The 25,381-nt window shown below is 42.8% G+C and overlaps 1 protein-coding gene across 1 annotated transcript in view; it reads right to left on the bottom strand.

The window, feature by feature from the left end:
* Window positions 1-2,923: 2,923 nt before the first annotated feature.
* The window catches only part of PSMD1 (proteasome 26S subunit, non-ATPase 1), a 69,539-nt gene continuing 47,081 nt past the window's right edge, over window positions 2,924-25,381 (bottom strand). Inside the window, exons 18-24 of the mRNA XM_029960761.1 lie at window positions 17,056-17,158; window positions 11,723-11,892; window positions 10,007-10,099; window positions 8,930-9,022; window positions 5,944-6,090; window positions 3,962-4,116; window positions 2,924-3,143 (exon numbers count right to left, since the gene is read on the bottom strand). Coding sequence (XP_029816621.1) covers window positions 3,970-4,116; window positions 5,944-6,090; window positions 8,930-9,022; window positions 10,007-10,099; window positions 11,723-11,892; window positions 17,056-17,158 — 753 coding nt within the window. The 3' untranslated portion in view covers window positions 2,924-3,143; window positions 3,962-3,969. The remainder of the gene's footprint in view (window positions 3,144-3,961; window positions 4,117-5,943; window positions 6,091-8,929; window positions 9,023-10,006; window positions 10,100-11,722; window positions 11,893-17,055; window positions 17,159-25,381) is intronic.

Consider the following 25,381-nt stretch of genomic DNA (forward strand, 5'->3'; position numbering starts at 1 on the left):
ATCCCATCAGAGGTTGCAAGCAAATACCACAAGCCTTGCACAGTCCTGCAACGTCTGCACTCCTCAAATCTCCCATCCTGCCACTCCTGCAGGGTCAAGGGGGGCCTGGAGCTGGGCTGAAAACCCAACCCCTCATCAACACTGAGGGCAGCAAGCAAGGGAAGAGCTTGGGGTGGGTTGGCACATGGCAGGGGTGAGGGTGGAGGAGGCTCCAGCCGCCAGGATGCAGGGAGATAAATGGCCAATGTCATCAGCATTATCAGTGGCGCCCAAATTTCGTGCTGAATGGTGAGGAGGAAGAGCTTTGCATGGCCCTGGAAGGGAGGGGAGAGATAGGGAGGGCAGCACTGCTGTCATGGGGAGAGGTGAGAGGACAAGACCTACTGAGTGCCTGCCAGGGTTGAGTAGCAATGCCAGGGGGTTTTTGGCCACCTCCTTGAAGACCCCTTGCCTTGGGAGCTTTACTTCCAGTATCTCCACCCCCACTTTGGTGCCCAGCATGGTGCCAAGCAGGGGGCTTGCACCGAGTTAACCAGTAGAAAGGAGAGGCTAAGGATACCCATGACCTCCTGGAGGGACTCTGGGATCTGTCAGAAGCAGCGTGCTTTAGAACTGATTTATTTCTCACCAGGGTTAAGGGGGTTGAAGCCCATTAGTCAGGAGGGACAGAAGCATGCTTCCTGTCATCCGGGCCTCTCCCTCTGACAAACCCACGAGCATCAGGGCCCAATTAGCCCCTGGCAAACAACCAGGGTGGGTCCCTCAGCAGCATCCCCAGACAGGCCCAGGAGAGCAGCACTTCCTCAGAAATCAGTGCTAATGAGTCACAAATGAAGGTATTTAAAGCACTGAGTACTTTCTCCAGGGAAACTGGTCACTGCCTTAGCATGGGGGCAGGATCCCACAGCTTTCCAGAGCCTTCTCAGAGGTTTTCAAGCACCTTTCCAGAAGATTTCTGGAAGTTTCCTTGATGTTTTTCTAATCATTCTAGCAGTTTCCTGCTGTATCTCCAGAACATTTCCAGGCTTTGCCTACAGGTTTATTTGAACTCTCCTGGGGCTATATTGCCTCTTCACATGTTTTTTTTGCAACATCACAGGTTGGCCATTTCCAAATTTCCCTAGTGATACTCTGGCAATTGAGCAAAGCTCAGCACCTCATTCAGGTGCCACATGACACCTCAAGTGGTCACACAGCAGCATCCTCAGCAGCCTGATTAGTAAACTGAAGAACTATGTAGAGATTAGGAAAAAAAAAATCACATGTATGAGATCATTCTGCAGTCAAGACATGTTGTTTCATAGCACAAGCTCTCAAAAGCACCCCATAGGAGGATTTCTTGTCCTTGAGCTGTCTGGAGTTTCTTAAGCAGTGCCCCTGAACAAAACCAGCCTGAGCTAGACATGTTTCACTGAGGCACAGGACCAGCATCTTCCTTAGCTGTGGTGTGGGTGGAAGAGGTTTATCTTTTACGTACTTACAGGGAGCATAAGCACACATAGGTGAGGGGCTGCTCGCTGTGGGGGAAGCTGGGAAGGACCTGGGTGCTCTGCAGTCCACAGCCTCGACAACATGGCCTTTTTCTTCCACACTCACTAAAATCTCCTCTAAAAATCTGTCTGTGTTTAACCTCACCACGTGGCCCCAGAGCAGCAGCTCAGCAATCAGTTTGGGGCTATCTGAGGTTTTTACATTTGCTTGTGCCAAGGGAGCTCCAGGGACACATCGGTGCCAGTGGCAGGAGGGATTTTACAGGCACAAGAGAATCATTTAGCACAAGAATCAAGAGTCCTCCATGGTGCCCCAGGCAGTACATGGCTCAGTGGGAACTGCTCTGCACTTACAGATTTCCACAGACACACTGACAATCTGTAGCAAGTGCCAGGAATATATTGGTTACCTTGAAACATCTGTTACAATAAGAAAAACTCGGGAAAAAGTCCTGTGAAAAGCAGAAGACTGTTCACAGCTTAGCCAAGGCACCAGTACAGGACTTTAGGTCTTTCTGAGCTGGCTATTCCCAGCATTTCTACTTGGACTCTAAAAATCTCCCAGCAGTATCTGGCCAATCTGGCAGGTTGCTGAATGACCGGAGTTTTTTCTCCTCCCAGTGTCCTTCCCTCTCTACAGTATTTTATGACATGAGGCATTACTAACAAATTACCTGAAAAGCACCACACTGGTTGGCATCAGCAGAACATGTAAGGGATACAGGTGTCCATTCAAAGGGAAGGGATTACAGCACCAGAAGAGCTGGATGATGTACATTTGTCCAGCTTCTGTTTCTTGCACCACAACAGCAGGTCTTGCTTTGAAATACCGTGGAATTGGAGCAGCAATTCCCTCTTTGTTTCCAGTTTTACTGACAGGAACACTGTCTGTAGCCATTTCAGGTTCATTCTTGGCTCTGCTCCATGGGAAAACAGATCTGGATCACTCTGAGAACTACAAGCTATGACCACCCCCTTACAGAGACATTTCAACTAGAGGGACTTCTGGCTGCAGCCTAGGACTCAAAATTGGCTTTCAGTCCCATACCTCTGCTCTATTCCTTAGGTTTGCAGAGAACCAAGGCAGACTGTCCTATTGCTATAGTAACATTCACCAAAATAAACCATCTGCTGGAAAACCTCCCAGGCCCTATATGCAAGATTTGTCTTCCATTATTACCAATGCACATGAGATTGTGGTATGTTCACGTGGAGCAAAATAGTCCCCACACACATACAGTAAAAATCTCATTCCAGGAGGAATGGGGAGTGGGGAGAACAATGGAGCTTTGTCCAGTGTCTGGCTGAGAGCAGACCAGGACTGCAATCTCTTGTGTGGTGTTCTCATACCCTTTGAAGTGTTACAGCCCAACAGGTGAAGGGCCAGTTGGCTTCCTTTTTTTTTTCCTTTTTTTTTTTTTTTAAGTAGCAAGTTTTCTGTCAAGAGTTTTTAATATATTTATTTGAAAACAAGGTTTTGTGAAAGAGTACACTAAATAGCATATATCTGTTCTTCAGCCATAAAACACGGACTATCAGCTTTAGCTCAGCACAGATTGGGGTTGCATGCACTGAACAGCAGATCTTGATAGGAAGGTCTTCATGTCTGTCTTTCTGATATCAAGTATAGTGTCTTCTTTAGAGGACATGACCCTGGAGGAGGGAGAGAGATAAACCAGAAAATTAAATGTATTTAACTAAGGCTTCTTGTGGTTGGCTCCACACACTCATCCAAGCCTGTCACTGATGTGACATTTATAGTTTTTAGCAAGCAGTTTGTTTTCCTGCCCTTCCACCAATTCAAGTGGATAATCTTTGCTCGTGGGAGCCCTTGGACATGCCAGCCCATATTTGGAAATAAAGCCTCTCAGTGAGAAACTTGTACATCAGTTCAGGCACTTTAACCAAGGAACCTGAGAACTCATTGCCTGGAGCAGATCTATCAGTATTGTTATGTTGGGCTCAGACAGCACCACGGAGCCCATGACTGGAGTGTCTTCAAATTCTGCTAAGAACTGCTGGGAAGACAAGACAACCCCAGAAAGCAGAGCAGTAGTTCTCTTTTGACCAATCCTGAGGTCAAGTAGATGACAGCTTTGTTACATAATCTACTTGCTTCTCTAGGGCCATCTTTCAGGACCTGACTAGTCCCAGCTCAGCTGTTGCCTGTGACTCCATGAGCTGCTCTAAGTCTGCCCAGCCAGACTCCACTCAAGAGTAGCCAAGCCTGCCAGATTAGAGACCATATCCAGTACAACTGGGTCAGGCCTGACCCAGAAGAGTGGACTTGTGGACTTCTCTTTAATTGCTGCCATACTCTTGGGACTGGGACAGAGAGTGTTTCAGAATCTGACACAGAAGCTGTCAAAGAGCTAAAACAAGAGTGCTGGGTGCTGATAACTGCTTCAGTTGATCCAAAGAGGCTTTTTCTTCCTTGGGATTAATAAAGGTGACTGCGCACTACACTGTACCTCATGTCTTAATCATCAATGTACTCAAAGGGCTCTGGTGGTTCAGGTTCCTGCTCCTCTTCCTCGATCTTCGGACCATGAGCTGCCACAGGTTCAACCAGCTCCTCCATATCCTCACTGGTGTCCTTCAGAATTATGATACCTCCAATGGAAAGCTGCAAGACAAGTGCAATGAGCATTTAGAGCTGCTTGTTTCTGCTTCATGGTGGAGTGTTTCTGGCCACAGAGTCTATCCTAGGCCATATGAGATGCCTCAGCAGGAATGAGTTTCAGAGAGTGAAGCATCTGACACCTGGATCTCTGCCTGATAAGGAGATGGAACAGAGAGAGTCTATCCAGGCTACCTTCCACCATCTAGGTCTTGGTTTGATAGAAAGTGGCACCTGGATTCACACCTTTACCCCAGTCCCAGTCTGGGGCTTTCCACATGAAAACTAATTGAACTGCAATTGCTTTAAAAGGCTCCTCTTTTCAGGTTAACAGAGCTTAGTGAAGCCTCTGTGTGCCTGCCTCCCAGGAGGCTCTGTGAAACAGAGACTAATCTGATCACCAGCTTCCACCAAACGAGGAATCCTATTAGCAGAACCTTGCAAAACCAAAGAGGAATTAATTACAAAGATCACAACCAAACACCTTGGCAGGCTGAAGCAAATCTGTGTGCCTCCAGGACTGGAACACAAGGTGCGAAAAGGCAGTGCTGTGTCACGCCTGGCTGGGATCAGGGCTTTGGCCACACAGGCCATAAACAGCATTTCAAAGAGGCCTTTTACTCTGGCATTCCCCAAAGCAGAGCAAAGGTCCAGAACAGCTCCATTCCAAGAGCCTCCTTGGTTACACACCCTAATCCCAGCAAAAACTGCACTGTTCTGTTCTCTTCAAAACCTGTTTATGGGACTTTAAGGCAGGAAACTGCACCCCCCCACTGAGGACTCTGCTTCTTTTGAAACTGAAGCCAACAACTGTGTATGTCCACATTTCAGTGAGTGGACACTTACTGGAATGCACAGCAGATCCTTCCAATCCAAACAGCAATTGGGTCACCTCCACATTTTAAAGGGTAGAGACTAAAAAACCCCTCCACAGCTTTCCTAAAGGAGACATTTCGGAAGGGGATGGCGCACAGAGAATTCCAATGTGCTGATGGAATTCCAGGAAATCAATTTATTAAAAATATCACTGTTTTCCTGGGAAAAAATATTACTTCTTCAGAACACCATTTCCCCATGCATAATCCTGCAAAAGGGCTAAGTCAAGGGTGGGTGTTATTTCTTGAACAAAAATAAAGGGCAGAAGAATTTGACTGAGGAGATTTAGAGTTCATGAGCGAGCTTATCAGCTTTGCAATGTATCTGAGCATCTCACAGAAAAGTTAGTTACCCCTTGGGCTTAGGGCTAAAAGACCTTTTTCATTTTCCATCTTACATGCTCTCTCTTCTCTATGTTAACATGAGCTGAAGGCACTTCTCTAAGGCCAGATGTAACTGAATAGGAAATCTGTTCAATGAAAACAACCCTCCATTTAGGTATAAATCACACTGCAGGATAATAAAGCTCCAGTACAAGTCCTAATATATTTCACTGTTTTGATAAGGAACCTGTACAACTTCTCAATCTAGTTGTAAAGATCATGGCTCAGTCTTTATGTTTCCAGCAATGTCATTAATACACAAAGTTTCCATGTTGACTGGTTTCCACGTTGCAGCATTTGACAAGATGAAAGAAAAATAAAGCAGCACTAGCATGGTGAAAAGGTTTGCAGCAGCTCTGGCTTTCCCCCAGCTAGAACTGCACGTGATCATTTGGAGAGAGGGACATTAAAAAGCAAATGACAACAGCAAAGCTGCAAATCTCTGCAACACATTCCAGTGCTAACCAGCTGTGAGTGGTGTTCTCCTGTACACAGAGAACCTCTGGGTCCTCATGCACAAGCCCAGCACTGGGAGTGCTCTGTCAAGCACACGGACTGGGAAGGTGACACTTACTGGTTTGAAAGGTTGATACCGGCAGCTCTCTGTCATAGTGAGAACTTTGAGCTGAGCAGGCATGACTCTGGCTGGGTTGTCCAAAAGCTGAAAGTTGGGTTCAGGCTCTTTTTTCTTTTCTTTTTCATCCTTCTTTTCAGTCTCATCCTGGGGAAGGGGAGGAGAACATCAGCATGATTTTGGCAGTAACCTCTAACCCTTTCATAGCTCAGGAGGGTAAGGAACAACCAGGCAGCTATTCCAAAGTGTGGTGAGAAACCATTCTTCTGCTGAGGAACATACTAACACTTATTATATGCTGGCACAGGCAATGCCAGAGTGGGTCTAAGTGCTCTCAACAAGGCAATGCTTCACTCCCAACTGCAGACAAAAGCAAGGTCAGTGAGAGGTTGGCAGAGGAACTGTTTACCACTGCCTTCCTTTTCTCAGACTTTTTCTGTAAATTCACTCACCACTTTCTGACACAACTGAAGAGTCCTTCATATCATTACTGAGCACATAAAAATTGCCAAAGCTACCCTTGTATTTTCCCAGCTATAGAGCTGTCACTTACATTTCATAGCAGCTCACCCAAAATGACTTGACCTCAGTGACTCCCTAGGGAACTGCAGTGCAGCCCTCCTTTACCAATGACTCAGCAGCTAGAGGCAAAAGCTCAGAAGGAAAAAAACCAGCATCCTTTACATACTTAAGAACGTGGGTCATGTTTTCCCTCTTGCTCAGGAACATCTGAGTTGCAAACAAAAAAGACCACAGAAAAGATGGGAACAACCAATAAGGAATGATCAGGAACATCACTGAATGCATGGCACGCCCTGTAATAGCAGACAGGACTTTCTTGGGCACAGTGGCTGCTCGTTGCTGTGCAGATCCCCTGGAAGCTATGGATTACTAGTCATGTAACAGGTATAAGAGAAAAACAGGAAAGCAATGACACCTCTAAAACATTAGGACAATGGCAAAACATTCAAACACAGCAGGTGGCAGCAAGCTCCCTTTTTACTATCCTTGTTTTTCTGCTTGATTCAGCCAAGAAAATTTTTCACACATCTGGACACGTACACAGACACAATATGTGAATCCCTTCTAATATATTACTTCCTCTTCACACCTGCACTTAACTGTAGGTTGTAGAAATTTTAGAAGAAACATGCATTTGTTCAGCAAGTTTTACTTAGTACATAGAATTCTAAGAATAATTCAAAGAAAAGATAATGTTTGGTGACAAGGAAACTTAAAAAAGAGCAAAAAGCCCAGAGATTCTACCTTGCACGCATTAGATGATTATTTTTCTGGGCCAACTGAATAGGGTTTGGTGCCTACAACATGGCCACATTTATGTAGGTCTAGGAAGGTTATTTTATACATACACCTTTGTTCTTATGCCACATGAGTGGGTTTTCTTAAGCTAAAGAGGCCAAAAATTTTATGACCACGCTGCTTTTCTCACACAAATGTTAAAGTGGAATCAGAAAGATTTGTACTGAGCTTGTCAGCTTTAGTAAAGGTTTCCCACAGCATTCTCCATGAAAAACTGTCTGCTCATGGCTTGGCCAGGTCCAATGTTCACTGGGTAGAAAACTGGTTGCATGGCTGGGCCCAGAGAGTGCTGGGGAATGGAGCTACACCCAGTTGTCAGCTGGTCACAGTGGTGTTCTTCAGGGCTCAGTACTGGGGCCAGTCCTGTTTAATATCTTTATCTATTATCTGGATGAGGGGATCAAGTGCATCCCCAACAAGTTTGCAGGCAACACCAAGTTAAGTGGGCGTGTTCATGTGCTGGAGGGTAGGAGGGCTCTGCAGAAAGATCTGGACAAGAGGAAATGGCCTTAAGTTGTGCCAGGGGAGGGCTGGATTGGATATTAGAAAAAACTTCTTCACCAAAAAGGTTGTCAAGCACTTGAACAGGCTGCCTGGTGGAGTGCTGGAGTCACCATCCCTGGAGGTATTTAAAAGATGCAGATGTGGCACTTGGGGACATGGTTTAGTGGTGAGCTTGGCATTGCTGGGGTAACAGTTAGACTCAATGATCTTAGAAGTCTTTCCAACCTAAACAATTCTATGAGTCTATAATGCATTTTCAACTTATAGTTGTTCCTGGAATATTTGCATCTGTTACCAGAACACAAAAGAAAGGGTCTTTTGTCAGTACAGCAAGAATTTTAGCTGCCATATGTTTTCCAAACTACAGCAACCACCATGCATTCATTTGTCCATTATTCATCTTGCTCCAGGATGACACATTACTCACAGATGAGAATGACAAGTTCCAGTGTCAGGTCTATGAGCTGAAAGAAATCATCAGAGGACTAAAGGAATCACCATAACTACTGAGCAACATATGGATCCTGTACTCAAACCTCAGCTGGTTCTGAGCTGTGTGTGGATAAATGTTTGGCATTTTGATAGATGGGCAAAGCACATAAGAGACTGCTGAACATTTCAGAATAAGAGGTTAAGCATGTAGAAACCCAGAAAGCTTAAACTCTTCAGTGTTCTCAACTGAATTAGACACCACAAAGCAACTGTTGCAACACTGACCTCTTTTTAAAAGGTCAGAGCTACCAAGGGCATGAAATTACTAAGACTATTCTACATTAATAAGAAAAGTATACAGATAAGAGATAAAATTTCCCTGGGTCTAGAAACAGTAAGCAATGAAATAATACTCATAAGGTTCATGCTGTTAAAGGCACATAAATTCGTCAAAACAAGCTTCTGCCTTTAAGGAAGTCAGTTACTTAATACTGAGGAAGATTTATTTCTCAGAAGTAATGGATTCACAAGCAATAGCACCTCTTGCTTTTAACAGTGCACACACACACATACACAGAGTAAAGGTGCTGACCAGTGTCTGCAGAACACTGCAATGTGTGTCAGTGCTTTGCTCAGAACTAGCACAGGTGATGGGGTGCCAGCTTTCCTGACACACCTTCCACGTTTATGGGGGGGAAGAAGACATTTAAGTTTCAATGTTTCCACCCACCACTTCCATCTTTTCCTCTTCCTTCTTCTCTTTCTCCTTTTCCTTTTCCTTCTTCTTGGCTTTTGCAGTGATGGACAGCACAGCAGTGGAAACCTGGATATGGCAACAGAGGAGGCATTCAGTGTGACCACAGCACTGTACACTGAGCTTCAGCTCCCCAGGCCAGGGAACAAATGGCAGTAACTTTCTGAGAGGGACAAGGAGCAACAGTGTTTGTCATGTTGCTAGCGAGGCTAAATGTGGGCTCTTGGCACATGTTACCTTTTGACCAGGGAAGAGCCAAAAGAGAAAGGCAAGAAAGCAGCTGTGACCAGTGAGCTTTGCCTTTCAACAGACTTAGTTTCTGGGTTCTTTGGTGGCTTGGAATTCTGTCCTGCCCAGCATTCAATTCTGCTAAAATGTTTTACAGTTTTCACACCGTGTCATTCATCAGCATGATGTGCCTGAGGTCTCCACTGCTGCCATTGCTCCCTAAGGGTTGCTCTGTCTGCTGCCATGGTTTGTTCAACAGCTTTTACCATCCTGCACCAGCACACAAATTGCTTCCACTATTGTCCCGCTTGTCATCCCACAGGTTTCATCTCTTCCTCGATATTCTCAGTTCCACACTTAACCTTTTTGCAGTCCATGGACCTGACAGCTATTATTCTAGCACATGGGCCCACCACCCTTTGATAACAGACTATTTGAGAAGTGTCCCACCCAATATTCTCAACAGCTGTACTGCAGCAGCACTTTGGAGCCCAAGTCACAGACAAGGGCCCTGCTGTGCCAGATGCTGCACAACACTGACACACACGTACAAGCCAGTAGGGCATGGAAAGCAGTTTTTTTAGTCAATGCTTCTGGCTTGACCACTTCAGAAAAGGGAGGTTCCAGCAATTTAGTAGCACAGCATTTGTATGCCACAATCAGCAACAGTCCCAGGCACAGCAGGAAAAATTACCTAGAATTCTCCTTCAGAGACTACAGCGCCTGCCAATTTTTCCTTTGCCCTGTTAGTACCACCAAAGTCAATGTTTATACTAGGAGGGAGAAGGGGTTAGTCTTTACAACACAGAAAGCCAGCCCAAATACCTTTTCTTTCTCCTTTTCCTTTGGTACCTCAAGAGGTGGGGGGTAGGCAAATGTGGACGGCTTACAGTTGGACTTGTACTGGACTTTTGGCATCTAAGACAAAGAGTTTAAAAACATGTTAGAAGCAAGGAAGACAGGGAAAAAAATCCACAGCAGAATAATTACTTTAGCTTCATTTTCCTTCCAGCAGAGACAAACACAGATTCTCTAAAGAATACAAGCTTCCCCTTTTCCCCCTCCGGAAGCTGAGAAACTGTTATCAGTGGCAACAGTTCAACTAGAACAATGTTATTTAATTATTCTATAATTCGACTCTGGCAAGCTCTCCTAGCCCTCTCCATACCCTCCATGCTATTCACACCATGCTTTGTTTTCATTGTTTCGAAGGTTTTGTGGTTTTGATGTTGTTGCTGGGTCTGTGTGTATTAACACAAAATTGGTTTAAGATTTAAGTGAAGATCTGCTCTGTCAGTGCACGCAAGGGCAAACCAAGCACTGCCTGACATTCCCCTCTTGCCAAAGCACATTTAGGGGTGAGCTACCAGTGTCACATATTCTTACTCTTGGCTACTGAAGCAAGGGCAGAAAGCATCTTTTGACAGCCAATCCAAATTCTTAAATTGATTTAATTTCTGCAGTATCTCAACTCTCGTCTCTCATGACATATCATGGAGCAACAATAGAACCAGGACTGTTCTGAGGAAGCAAGGTGGGTGTGGTGCAGCCCATAACATACAGCCAGCTCCTTGCTAGCTTTGGTATGCTGCCTGGGAACTAAGGGATGAGGAGAGGGAGTCAAAATGGCAGTACAGCCAAGCAGGCAAAAAGGTGCTGAGCCAATCACCACTGGGAAGGCACAGAGACAAGCAGCAATGCAACCCCCGTAAAGTTTTCAGGGCAGAGGGGAAAAAAAATTAATGCAAACCTCTGTCTTCAAACAGAGTGAGAATTCTGTGCTGTGTGTACATGGACTTGATGCTCAGTCCGAGACAGGTGAAGAAAAGCAACTTAGAGCCCTAAGGCTTTGGTCCAGGGGCTGCAATCCAGCCAGCTGGCTGAGGCCAAGAGGGACTCTGGGAGCAGCCAGCCCTATGCATGCTCTGTGCATCCCAGAATAAGGCAATGATGGGAGGGATCTGCACACCCCTGCAGTGCCACATCCAGAAGCTTTTTGTGGAAGTTATGACCTCAGTTCTCCAGCACAGGAGACCCAGCATGGTACACAGCTTACAGGGGCCATACCACAGCTGATCGGCTGGAAGAACAGATGCATAAGTAAAGCGCAGTACTGACTGCTCGGTTTAATGTTTACTCCCCAAGGAATCCAAACAAATCCTCTTTTCCCACTGCTAGCTTTCCTAGGGGAGAACATCACATCATTTATTTGGGAGGCCAGGGGGGCAACACGCTTTTTTAAAAAATAACCCTGACCTTCAAGAGTGATAATGGGGCGGTCTCTCCCCACATGTACTCAATAAAGTTCCTTTCTTTTTAAGCTATTTTGAAGTAAAGTGTTCCAAGTCTGCTTTCCACATTTTTCTTGTCCCTATCTCCACCACCAGCTCTGCAATTTAAGCCTGCTTTTCAGATTTCTCCCAGTTAGAAACTTTTTTGGCACAAACAAGCTGGAAACAGGCAAAGAAAACCAATAAATCCATGCACAAGCCTTGCAGACCACTCAAGCCTTCCAAGCAGCTATCACTGCTCGTTACGTACCTTAAGATCCTTGTTAAGGCCAATGACACATGTTGGGGTGAAAGCCAGTGACAAGAAGTGTGACAGGGGAAACCAGAACCAAAACTGGGTGAAGACCAGAACCCCCACCACAGAAGGCATGTGAGTATGTCCTGTCCTCGACTGCAGTGAGATAGTTACGTTATGGCCCCCTGTAAGGAATCAAAAATGGAGGAAGTTAATGAATGCACTCCTGGGTACTCCAGAGACACCTGAGCAATGCATCTCAAACAGCTGCTGTGAAGGGGCTGCACAGCACAGTCCAGGCCACAGTGCTGCCAGTTTTCTCCCCTGGAACACACCTCCCTCCCTTACTGCGAGCTCAGCTTACTCAGTGAAACAGATGTGCAGTGTAAGGACCAAACTGCTCTACAGTACCCAAATATCATCAGTGAATATAGCCCTTCCACACTCATTTTACCAGGATACAGGTTAAACAGAAGTACAATGCAGAAGGCAAAGAGAGGGGGAGAAAAAGGCAAACCTTTGCCATATGCAGTTCTAAAACACAGCATACAGATGATCCCCAAGACAATGCTCACGAGGACACTGCATATAAAGCAGTGCACACAGAAACTTTTCTTTCTGTGGCTGCCTCTTTGAACTATCAGTTATTCAGAAGAAATATGCCGAGGTTTTTATCCTACACCATCTCAGTAGAAAAAAATGTAAACAGCAGCAACTTCAGAAGTTGCTTCTAGAGGTTATCAATCTAAGCTGCACAGAGACAAGCTCCTGCAGTCTTTGCAGCAAAATTACATCTCTGCCAGACAACCAAGTCTTAGATTTGTACTTGCAAAGCAGAGACCAAAACAACTCCATATGTTGATGTAGTGCAGAAACATCCAGCTAGAAACCAAATTGAAAGATTGGGCTTGCAGACAGAGTGAGAAAGTGTTAATCTGATCTTCTGTCCTCTGATGAACACAGTGAATTGAGTTGAAGAGGGCACCAGGCAAGTCCATTACCGCTGACAAGACCAGGTGCAGGGAGGTTAACTTCGTTAAAATACAAACACCCACTCATCGCAAACTCAGGGCACTTTGTAGCTGAAAATCCCAAACTGGAGCAGCATTCTCCTGTCTCACACAAACAGCCACCTCAGTAGGGCCAGGCAGCAATGGAACTGCCTGAGTTTTAAAGAAAAACAAAATTATTTTCTTGCTGCCAAAACTAATGAAAGCCCTGACTGAAGCAGTAATCTCATCTTGCGTATCTGTCAGTGTTAGTCCCAGGAGAAGCACTGGAAGATGGAGGATTTTGATGCCCTACTGTAGGATGCTCTGCATACATCCTATTTCCTTGCTTAGCAATAGATCTCCTGCTGTTTGACATGAGAACTTCCCGCTGCCTCTTTGGAGAAAGACAATTACATGGTCTTTTACTACTGCTAAGTCTGCTCTGCTTCTTATTATTTTCTCTGACACCAATCTCTTGCCCTTTCACCTGAATTTGCCACAGAACCATGGAAGGACTGCCTGAGGTCTTGTGCTACTCTTAAATATATCAAGCACTGCACACTCAAATTTCTGGTCTTCTCCCCCATCTTCACATTGAACTTTTCTTTACTGCATCACTGTATACAGGCCAGGCCCTGAATATCTGCAGATATTCTGGATCAAGCAGCCCAGTGAACGTTGCACAAGGAGCTTAACTGGACTTTATCAAACTTTTGCACTTTAATCTTCAGAATTCTAACCTTTATCCAATCTCTGGAATTTCCTGAATGAGTAACAGATTTCATATTCAAAAGATGCTGTCATGCTACTTCTTTCTGCTGTCTTATACCCACAAACAGCCCACCCTCATTCCTGGAGTTTTGCAGGGAGCAGGAAAGGTGGGGAGACATAATACTGCACAATTGTGATTTATCTTCATGATTAAACAGCAGCCCTGACAGCCTGGAAGGGAACACGTTCCAGACATTCAGCTGAATGAAAGCTGTGACATGACGTCTGGAAAAAAATTTTCAAAAAACACAAAAGAAAAAAATTCAGGGATCCCGGGGTAGTACTGTAAGGTCCATCTCCCAGAATTCACACTGCCACTGTGACAAGGTTTCCTGGAATTCAAGTGGCTGTTCTGAAGGCTCTGAGGGTTTGCTGGCCCAAGCTGAATGTCAGTTAACCGGAGGGGGAGTGCAGCAAACAGACACTGGTGGTTTACATACTTTGGTATATAAACTCTACATAGTCATGGTGGCACTTGCTCATACTAGGGCAGTGTAGCCCAGGACAACACACCAGCAAAACAGTCATGAAATAAAGATGCTTTGTAGACTTTGGAAACTAGTTTCCAACCCTGGCCTAGGCAGCATCCCATTTTCAAGCAGCATCATACTGTTTCTTTCTCTATCAGCAAAGCCTTATAATCCACTTCATCTATGTAATGAGTGAAGACAACCTGGACTGGGAACAGCAGCACTGGAATGTCAAAATCTCACAGGACAAACCATCAAAACCCCAGCAGAGTTGATTTCAGCATGTGCCAGTGACCTGATTCACATGGGCACTGAAACACAAAGTAGCTCTAATATAATGGACAAAAACATGAGCACAGGATAATGTCTTTTTTTTAACTACCACAGAGCTAGTCCCAACTTTACATGGAGAGTTCATGAACAGGGACAGGCAGGAGAAAGGCGGGAAACAGTAACACCAAATTCAAGACATGGGAGAGCAGACTGCATGTTTATTTTTTGTACTAAAGTCTTTAACCTCCAAAATAGAAAACATCATGTGAGATGCTTCTTTGAAGAGATGGCAATGAAGAGATAAGCAACTCTTTCCTCTGTAATTTGAATGACACTTTCTTTTTCATCACTAATTAAAAATATCTCCAAACTGTGAGGAATCCATTACATTCACCACCAGGCTGTCAACAGCTTTTTTGTCTTCAGTCTGTACTGCCCAGTGCTGCTCTCTGTCCTCAAACCACTGTACTGACCACCCAAACCTTCCCTAAATATAAAGAAAAGGATTTTTCTGATAGGATAGGACTGGTTTTTTCCACACAGGACCGCTGCTCCTTCATTCTTCTCACTGATTGAGAAATGTGGCATTAAGAACCAAAGATGCCAAGACTCCAGAGGGTAAAATAGTTTTCAAGCAAGTAAAATGCTGACATCTGATTAGATCAGTACATCCCCTTTACAACTCACACTTCAGAATATAAAGCATAATGATTTTGCAAAGAACAGAAAACCTGGAACAAGAGAACATGTTTGTACCATGAAGGGAAGCATTATAAAAGTTCAGAGGGTTTTGGGGAAAAAAAACCCCAAACCCTAAGTTAAATTTAAAGCGTCTATATTTTCTTATTTTATTAAAGTAAAAATGCAGCTGCTGTGGCCTATCAATTAGACAATTGCCAAATTCTTCATTTCCACTTCAGTGTTTCCAAGGTACCCTGCTCCTTCCATTAAACCACCAGTCTAATGGCTGCCTCATTGCCAGAGCAAAAATCCCACCTGCAGTGCATCATTTCCCAGTTATGCACTGGAAATCTTGCACTTCTAATCAAAGCCTGTTGTTGGAAGAGAATTACGCTTTTCTCCTCCCCTCACAAAAAAAGACCCAACAAAAACCCTAAACTCAATTGCCCCAACTATGGCAGATAACACAAAGAACCTTTTCTTCCTGGCAGTGATAATTAAATTCTATAACTCATTGTTCCAGATAAGCACTTGCAGTTCTATGGGAAAGATAAAAAGAATTTGTTCTTTCAGGAGGCTCTAATGAAAGTGGCAATAGGTTAAGAAAGGGAGTTTACAGCCTTCCCCCAGCCACTCAGCAAGAAATAAAGAGGGTAAAGTTGGCATAAATTCACATGTAGTTTATTAGTATTGGATGTTTCTAGTTTCCAAGTCATTATACAATACATGAATGCCACAGGAAGCAAATCAGGTTTTAGTTGCATTTTTATGATTTTATGAATTCTTAGAGGTCAGAATTCAAAGCAGGTCTGTACTGCTGAGAGAAAAATCTCAGAGCCAGCTGGGCTCTGGCTTCCCAGCAACGGACTATGAGTATGGGAATGACCAAAATTATTCTAACAGTGTTGTGCCAAGAATGTTGCTCAGTCTGAGCTCCAGAAGGGGTACTCAGGAGGCAAAAAAAGATCAAGAAGGTGGTTCCTATTACTTTCCTCCCTAAGCAGCCCTAGTCACCCGTGATGACTAGGCCTGACTGCCACATGCCCACCACACTTTTTAACCATGCCTCCATGCAGACAGGTGCAGGCAGCCCTAAGTCTTTCTCCCCCCACCACCCAGCCTGGAGATGCAGCAATTTCATACACACACCACAGGGTGCTGTGCCCAAGCCACACCACAGACAAATTCTAAGATTCCCTTGGTTATGTGATTTCAGTACTAACCCTGATCTCAGAGTACAGGAAAAACCAGCTTGTTTCTGCCTATTGCAGGGGATAAGAAGGCAAGAGAAGGCCACAGCACAAGGGGCCAGGTGGGAGAAACTGCATTTGGAAACCTGGAAAAGGGGTGCCGTTGACAGACACAGCACTGTACAAGTCTTAACTCCATCAGAAGGAAAAATTCAAAAAATTGCCTGTCCTTGTTCCTTACAGAAACCTTCCTTAATTGGCCCTGCAACTCAGCTCTTGTGAAATGCTGATGCCTTTAGAGAATCCTATTCCTGACTCACCATTTAGTCATTAACATAATGTTTTCTTCGCTAGAAAATGATGTTTCCTTCACTAGAAAATTATGTTCCCTTCGCTAGAAGAAGGTAGTAGGATGCTGTGAAATAACTGGGTCTTCTGACGTAACACTGACGCAGTTAACTGTGCTGCCTTTGTACAACACCTCTTTAGCATTCGTGAAAGTAGCAAAACTTAGTTATTAAAAACATATACATAAAAAACTTTTATATATATTTTAAACTGGTTATGTAAAATTGAACAGAAAAAGCGAAATATGAGGGCTGGATACCACATGATTTCCAAATTTCTGGAGTAGGTGCTTAATGAGAAAAATAAAGAAGCAATCTATCATGCTATAATAAATTAACATACAGGGTGCCAAAACACACTTAGACAAAAAGTATTGTATTTTTCCAGATTTCTGGACATGAATTCTGCCCCAATGACTGGGCTGAGTCTCTCCTGACAGAAACTACAAAACAGAGTTTATTTCTTCAGCTAGCTAAAATAACTTGAAATTTGAGATTTCTTGCTACTATTACATAACAGGCATAAACCCAACACCTCATCTCCCAAATGAAATTTGCTATTACAGCGATTGCAGCTAAACAAGTTTAAGAAATGTTGACAGCTTTAAATGTTTGGGGAATTACCTGCATCCAAAATGCCTTGTGCCAGGATTGCTCCAAACTTTGCCATAACATCATCATGCTTATCATTGATCACTTTGGAATAGAGCTGTCTGAACTGGCTGACCTGGATAAAAATGATAAAAAGGAAAAAAAAGAGAGATTATAAAACTGACTGCACAAGTCAAATATTCCATCTTTAATGGAAGCATCCTGCATTTCTGCATCCTACAATGATGTTTATGTTTTCAATAGCTTTAGTCACTGGTATTACCAGTCATTCCACTAATAATTAATGACAGAGATTTTCCCCAGAAATCCTGGATTTCTGCATCCTACGATGACATTTATGTTTTCAACAGCTTTAGTCACTGGTATTACAAGTCATCCCACTAATAATTAATGACAGAGATTTTCCCCACTTGAAGATACCCATATAGTGATTTTAAAATAGTCAGAATGGACATTCATTTCCAAACCACATTCTGCAGGCCTTACAGGAACACCCTGAGAATCCCTGAAGTGACACTGGAATAAAAGACCAATCGATGAGTTTGTAGCAAGAACTACTGTATGTTCTTAGGTGAGTGACACTGCACTTTAATAAATTGCCTCCAATTCCTACTGCTGAAAACCCCAAACTTATTCAAATTTTCCTTTACAATATTTCTGCTGTATCGATAATGCCCCTATGGTGCATCATCAGCAATTTGCTGCTGCACTCCTACCTTTTAAGTGAAAACCATTAATGAAAACATATAATAAAGTAACAGTTTATGCCATGCTTATGTTCACCACAGTATCTTAAGTGCACATTAGTAAGGGAAACTGCTAAACCTTCGCTTATATTATCATCATTGCCTTGAACAGCTTCACCTGTCACTGGTTCACTAAGGGTTGAAGAGAGAGAACAGTATCATATTCAGCAATGTCTAAAGTTTTACTGTAAATTAATAACTTGTCTTTTATTATATGCAGTGGAGCAGCAATATAGCTCAAGTATAATTTATATAGCTGAAAAAGCAGACCTGAAAATCCCAATCTGCAATCCAGCCAAAGCCTGGGAAGCTGCATTCCATTCACAGTATGTCTGGAAGAATTTTTTATACCTCTTCCTTAAATTAATTTTAATCCAGATACTCATGTGATGTTTCTTTTTCATTTTTTTCTGTTTATGTACTAAGCCTTCACTTGACATACTCAAAAGCAAAGGAGGTATTTTCAAAAGGTGCCCTTCCAAGATATCTTGAACAAGCTTCTCCTCACTACTGGTCCACTCTGTTGTGCTATTCAAAGTCCTCTACCTACATCTGCAGCCGCAGAGGAGAGGATAAACTCATACCTCATGGCAGTAGAGAGAGACTGACCAGTTCCTTGTATTGCAAATGTAGTTAAAGTTTCCAAATATAAAACCCTAATACCAGACAACCTGCAGACACTTTTCACATCCAAAGAGCTTGTGCTCTCCAGGGACACCAGTGACCTTTGCTCAGTGACGAACGCCTGAAGAAAGGTCCTTCCTTCCAGCTGTGAAACACATTGTCTGCTGCAGGCAAAGAGGCCAGGCTGCAACACCACCACTAAGAAGGTGCTTTTGCACAGCCTCTGATGCTCCCAGTGCCTAATTGTACCTGTAAAAGAGGCTTTAACACTGACTACGACACTCAGGACAGCACCCAGCAAACTGCCAGTCCCCATCCTTGCAGGACACTGCGAGTTCCAGAGCTGTGCCAAGGGTGGGCAGCACAGAGAACCAGGAGCAGTGTCCAAGCATCCCTCCTACCACACATGGCCTGTCTTAGGGTGCACTGGGGAATCTCAAAGCACTTTACAGAAAGTTTCCACACCTGTGAAAAAACATCCATTCATACAACTGAGTCAGTGACATGAGAACTGTGCTGGGAATAACATTTTATTAAACCAAAATTCCTCGAGGTAAAAAAAAAAATAAAATATTAAAAGTGAATGAAGAGCTGTCTGAGGGGACAAATCAAACTGCCAGGGTTTCTCAGCATGGCACAAGATCAGATTCCCAGTAAAAGCACATCAGAGCCATGAGGTAATCCTGCAGCTGAGGTAATGATAGCAATGAATGTCACCACATTTCACGTGTGAATTTTTGACCAGAGGCAGCAAGAAGTTGAGACCAGACTTTTAAGAGATTATGCTCAATATTTGGGATGGAAAGAAGACAGAGGCAGATTAAGACTGCGTGTTTTCTGCATTTCTCAATGCAGGTTAACTCATCACACCACTTAAAACACAGGTATCCTAAAGGAACAGACACGCTCAGGTTGACATTTTTCCTGACTTCACTCTTTCAGGCACTAATCCAGTTGTACGACTTGTCACCTCAACTCCTTCCGCACTGATGGCATCTAACCTTAGATTTAAGCCACTTTGTGACAGCAGAAGACACTGATACTCATACAAGCAAGTCATAGCCTGCTAAATATGACTGCATTAAAATTACTTTATTTGTTTCATACCAATGGACAACCTCACCACCATGAAGCTCCAGAGTAACCAGCCACTTTCAAACAGGAGCAGTGAAGCTGAACAAAACAACACTTCTCTGGTGGAGCAGGATGCATTTATTAGAACTGGCAGGGAAAAAAAGCAGCTATTTCCATTTTTCAGTATAAGTAAATCCAACAATTTGTGTGCTAATATTAGTTCTCTATTCATTAATTCCCTTTTGCTTTAAAAAGTTTTTAGTTACTACTTCCTGTCCCCAAAAGGAGGTGACTTAAATTTCCTTGAAATTATTAAAACTAAAAAAAGGAGCAACGTACATTTTCAGGGCAGGCACATGGACAGATGTGTGGCAGAGAGATATTTCACACACAATGCAGGATTTATTCTGGATATGCAGACCAAACTCTGCTCTTGCTTCACTCCATTTATGCATTTTCACGCTCTCCTGATTTTTGTTTATAAAAGTTTACACTGAGGTTTACATGTTCAATATAAATGGTTTGGTTCCTACGCCTGACCTCTTGTACACTGGAAAAATATCTTAGTTTGCATTTGCAGCCTGGAATGGAGGCTCATGCAGTGTCAAAGACAGCCACATGCACACCAGGTGATCCAAAGCCTTCAGGTGTTATTTGGGACTGATTACACTGAAACACAGAAAGCAATGTGTGAAACTATTCCTGAGCTGAGCTGAGCTGAGCAGTAGATTCCAGTGCCTCTGTTTAGAGCACATCATTCCTGTGACTCTGGGCTCAGCTTCTGGGTTTGGAATATTTATAAAAGCAGGATGTTACAAAGCTCATTCGTTGGACTGTAATCCAGAATTTACACCGTAATCAAATCTTCACAGAGAGAAACCCTGGGTAGAGTGAGAAGATGTTCAGCAGAACTGCTGATGTTCACGCTGGCATCTGAAGTCTGATGGGGCAGCACCTCAGAACAGAGGGATGGAATGCCTCACTCAGGAAAGGCGAGGCAGGGCTAGCAGGGGAAGTCATCCACCTCCCTGGTCATGGTGCACTGCCCCTATGAGCACCCTTTCCCTCTATGCCTTCCACAGCTCCTACTCACATGGACATTAGTCCAGAGCACACAAAACCACCAGGAACCCACCTGCTTTGCACCAGGACCTCGTGCAGGGCAGTGAGGTGACCGGGACACAGACAACTGCAAGGGACCAAGGAACTGAAATCTGGCTGCCAAACCTGAGCAGATCAATTGCCATATCTCGAGGTGACAGGGACAGGTCACAGCAGGGGATCAGCTGCGAGCAGGCGTTCAGTGAACAAGCACTGAACAGCTACAGTAAGAAATAGTCCTTATACCATCTACTTACAAAAATACAAAATGTGTAGTGCCGTATCAAGAGCATTCTGTGTTCAAATAAATTCTGCATACCTGTGCATTGTGAGCCATGGATCACTGCCAATCCTGCAAAATGCATTCAGCAACCATGCCCTTTCCAGAGTTAAACATCAGTGGAAGCAAAATTGTTCTGTGAAAGGGTGGAAGACTACCCCACCCAGCCTAAAGGGCCAGGCAAACCCAGATCAAGGGATTGTCTCAACACTCAAATGCACAGTATGCCTGCATGCTTGTTCAGGCTATTTCTATAAAGCAAATGCTTCACAGGAATGGGATTTTTGACTGGGTCAGGTCCCAGCTGAAAACCTTCCTTGCTGCTGGGGAAAGTCTGGTTTGGCAGTTCTGGCTGTAGTGCTTCAGGAAGGTATTATCCTCATGTGGAGCCACTGCTCCACCTCTTTGGAAAAAGTGCTGGGGCACCAAAATCCTACAGAATGGAGCAAGATGTCAACAGACAGTTGTTGCTTAAGCTGTTGAAGCAAAACTTGCCAGAGTTTGTCTAGCATAGCCCTTTAATCTGCTACTATTTTTCCTTCAAAGCACAGCAACAAGCACAACCCAAACTACTGCATAAGTTTATTTATATGCTATGAAACCCACAAGCTGTGTTTCTCCCTTGAAATCTTCAAGCACTTCAAAAATTTTATTGCATTTGGAAATGCTACCAAGAAATTTATTTGGGCAACTTCCAGGAGGAACACTAAAATGAAGGCAGTGACTCATTTCATCTTTACTAACAATACACAACCCCATTCTGCTGGCCAAAATGACATGGCAGTGAGTTCAAATGAAACCAAACACAGAACCTTGGAAACACTGAGGAAACAACACAGACTTTAAGATATAAGAATGATACAGCACCATTTGCTACAAACACGAAGAGCTGTCATTTATCAGGCTGATTACCACTTCTCCCTCTACCAGTCAACTTTCATGCACATCAAGCCCATGAGATTGTTAAAAACAAGACTTTATAAACAGTTAATTACAGGAAACAGTGGCAGGTGATGTGCAAAATGCTTTTGGTAAATGCAAGCTCTTAAGAACAAGAGCATTAATAAAATTTAATAAAACAGGTTTTAAACTGTTGCATGTTCTATCTTCAAAAGCTGAAGTTATTCTGCACACATTTGCTCTCTTGAAGGAGCAGACAATGTGCAGAATCATCTAACTGTAACAGGCTCACATAAAGGTTTTGCGAAGGTGCTCCTAGAATATTGCAAAAATCATTCTTGCACCCCAAAAAGATCTAGTGTTTCATCTAAATGGGCAAAAAAAATCCCAGCAGCAATATGGTCCTGGTTTCTTCATGAAATCTTAGAGATAACAGGCCAATATGATTCAAGAAGGATGGAGGAAAAGGCTTGACCTTGTTTTTTATCTTCTCATTTTACCAAGATGACTATCCTACCACAAAACCAGGAATTGAATTTACTTTTTCAAGTTGTTAAGACATGCAGTTTGTTTCTGAAATTGCTGTCTTAATTGCCCTGCAGGTCACAAACACATAATGAAGTTGTCATTGATTTCGGTTACAATGACCTCATCACATATGTAATTTAGGATTCCATTTCACAAAATAAACTTGTTAATATTTTATATCCTACACTAATATGGTTCTTAAATGTATCAAGAGAGGTCAGGAAAAATCACGTTGGCTGCATACGGAGGAATTGTGTTTCAACTCCAAAGAGGCCAAACCAACTCTACTCAACACCTGCTACCCCTTTTGGCACTTAAGCAATCTGCAAGTTCAAGGGGCCTCCATATAATGGCAATTCTTTATTTAAACTCTTTATTTAAATATAAACTCTTTAAATTATTCATTTAAACAAAGAGTGAGCACAACAAAGAGGAGAATGAACACAAAGGAAAGGTTATAGCAAAGTTGATTCAAAGGCATACATCTACTTTCTCTCACAATAAAAATGGCTTCTTTTAAACCAAAATACTTTGCTTCTTAAATCTCTGTTTATTCCTGGCATTTCAGCATTGCAATGCTCAGCTCTCAAAACTCTGACGGTATTTTACATCTGGAAATATCTAAATAATAATATTTATATCTAAATCTATTCAAGGAAGATTGTTTGCTACTGTCTTCACCCCAAATTATCAACAGAGAATTTAAAGTATTTCTAATCCGAAGCTCACAGATAAGTTTACAAAAAGAAGTATAAAATCTCAGAACAGAAAAAACTGAACGGTAATGATGGGAAGCTGGTCAGAGCATATTCCACAATCTTTCTTAAAATCACCATTTCTCACATGCAAAGCACCATGAAGTATTTAGGAGCAGTGAGATGGTGATACATAAAATTTATCTTCTCTGTAACCCCATCAAGACCACTTGTACAGCTTCTGGGATATGAAAATCATCCCACTCCTCTTCCCAGCTGGTTTTTCAACACTGCAAATACCCACATCCATCAAGTTAGACCCTTTGGCACACAGTGCTTCAGAGTGTCACTTAGGAATCTAATCGGATCAAAATATGTCCCTGCAATCCAAAAATGGCTCCTTTTCTGAACTCCACCCTTTCACACTGGAGTAAAATAATTTTTTTTTTTTCAGACTGGCAGAGAGCTCCAAAAAAGTTTCCCATGGATAATAAATAACTTAATTGGCAGCAGGATCCTCAAAATATTCCTTTTACTTTTGGGCAAGAAACTACAATGGTTATAACTAACTTTTGGGGTATTTAAAACAAGTAAAATTTGTATATTCTGTACTTAGTTCCTAAATTGGCAGCATATTTCAGGGATTATTTATTATTTTATAATCTGTAATTTTTGGGTTTGTTTTTGTTTGGTTTTTAATACCTGCAGTGCTTCTATGACTGGGCAATGAATTGCCTTTTGTATCTATATCAGGTAACAACACACAAATTTTGGCACAAACAAGGCCCAGGCATAAAGCTGTTTCAGTTTTCTGTCCATTTTGAAACAAGCCACTGAGCCCTACACGATACATCTCATCCTGTATTGGCTGTCCAGCTATTTTAACCACCCATTTATCAAGTCCAGGTATCATGTACCTTGGAAGTCAAGGTTACCAGGCCTCTTTGGGGGAAGAGATCTGCCTTACTACACAACTCAAGTAATCTGTATTTTTCCTAGCCCTTTTTCTATCTACATTTTTCTTTAGGACAAACAGGCTCTTTCACTTATCATCTCAAAAAGCCTGAAACTCCAACAGTCAGACTCAGCCAGTGACCCACAGCAGTTTAAAAGTCTGACTGACTGAGAGCAGTCTGCAATTCCGACCCCAAGAGGATCAGGGTACTTTGCAAATTAAAATTAATCTGTTCTCATAATGCCCTTTCATAGATGAACGTTTCATCCTTAATTCTTTCAGGTGGGAAACTGAGGCACAGGAGAGCTATACAATTTGTGCAGCATTAGAGGAATGCGGAATAATTAAACCTGATCTCCTATACTGAGGCCTGGCATTCCAATCACCTGAGCGAGGAAGAAACAATAAAACCAACAATTAATTTCTTTTTATAGAGAGATAATTCAACTTCACATTACAGATACTGTGTATCTTGGAAGATGAGGGGATCCAACAGAAGTCTAGTGTTTTCCACTGCCTCATTCAATGGAACTGCTCTTCTTGGCTTATTCAGTTGAACTACAATTCTGATAATATAAACAATGTTCCCAGATTCTGCTCAGTGAAAACTTTTTTCTTTCCTTTTTTTTTTTTTGGTAATAATTTAAAAAAAAACAAACTGTCTGCCAGCAAATCTTCATGTTCCGTGACTTAGAAATACCCAAACACCTGCACCTGTATTTGTAGATTTCCTTCATGGACTTTCCCAAGTAAAATTTTCCACTGGACAAAGAGGTTTTTTTTCTTTCTCCTCATTCGAATGTAGTAAAAAAGGTGGCTGTTTTTATCACAGTTCAATTTCTAAAATGACATCAATAAAAGCAACCCATATACAACAGACGAGTAGTGAAGCACCAGCTACTGCTCTGCCTCAGCACTCACCAGAGCAGGTGAAACGTGGAACCTTAGAGCTTCTCTTAATGTGGACTTTCAGTCTGTACAAATGTTTGCATATCATCATCTGTCACACATTCACAGGGCAACCTACTTTTAAAAGCTTAACACAGCATACACAATCCTTTTTGCTTTCTGAGCAGAAAACTCCATTAAAAAATATATTTGCTATAAAGCCACTAAGCCAGTTCTGACTGCACAAATTATTTTACCTGAAAAGTGTAAGACTAACTACAAAAAAACCAGTTATAACAAGACTTTCCTGCAGGGTGACTACATCCAAAACTAAGTTTACTATCATGAGAACCAATGTCTTTACTAAATAACAGTGATCACATAAATCATGAGCATACAGGCCTCAGTGCACGCTAATGGAAGACAGTCACTTTCACAGCATTGCAGGATGCTTTGAGACCTTTTAAGAAAGAGCATTTATTCTTGCAGTGTCCAGAGTTAAAATGCAGTCATCCATCAGGCATGTTTCCATCAGCAGGCATGGCTC

Source organism: Manacus vitellinus, unplaced genomic scaffold (genome assembly GCF_001715985.3).
Source record: "Manacus vitellinus isolate BGI_N305 unplaced genomic scaffold, ASM171598v3 scaffold_29_pilon, whole genome shotgun sequence".
In the NCBI taxonomy this organism is placed as follows: domain Eukaryota; kingdom Metazoa; phylum Chordata; class Aves; order Passeriformes; family Pipridae; genus Manacus; species Manacus vitellinus.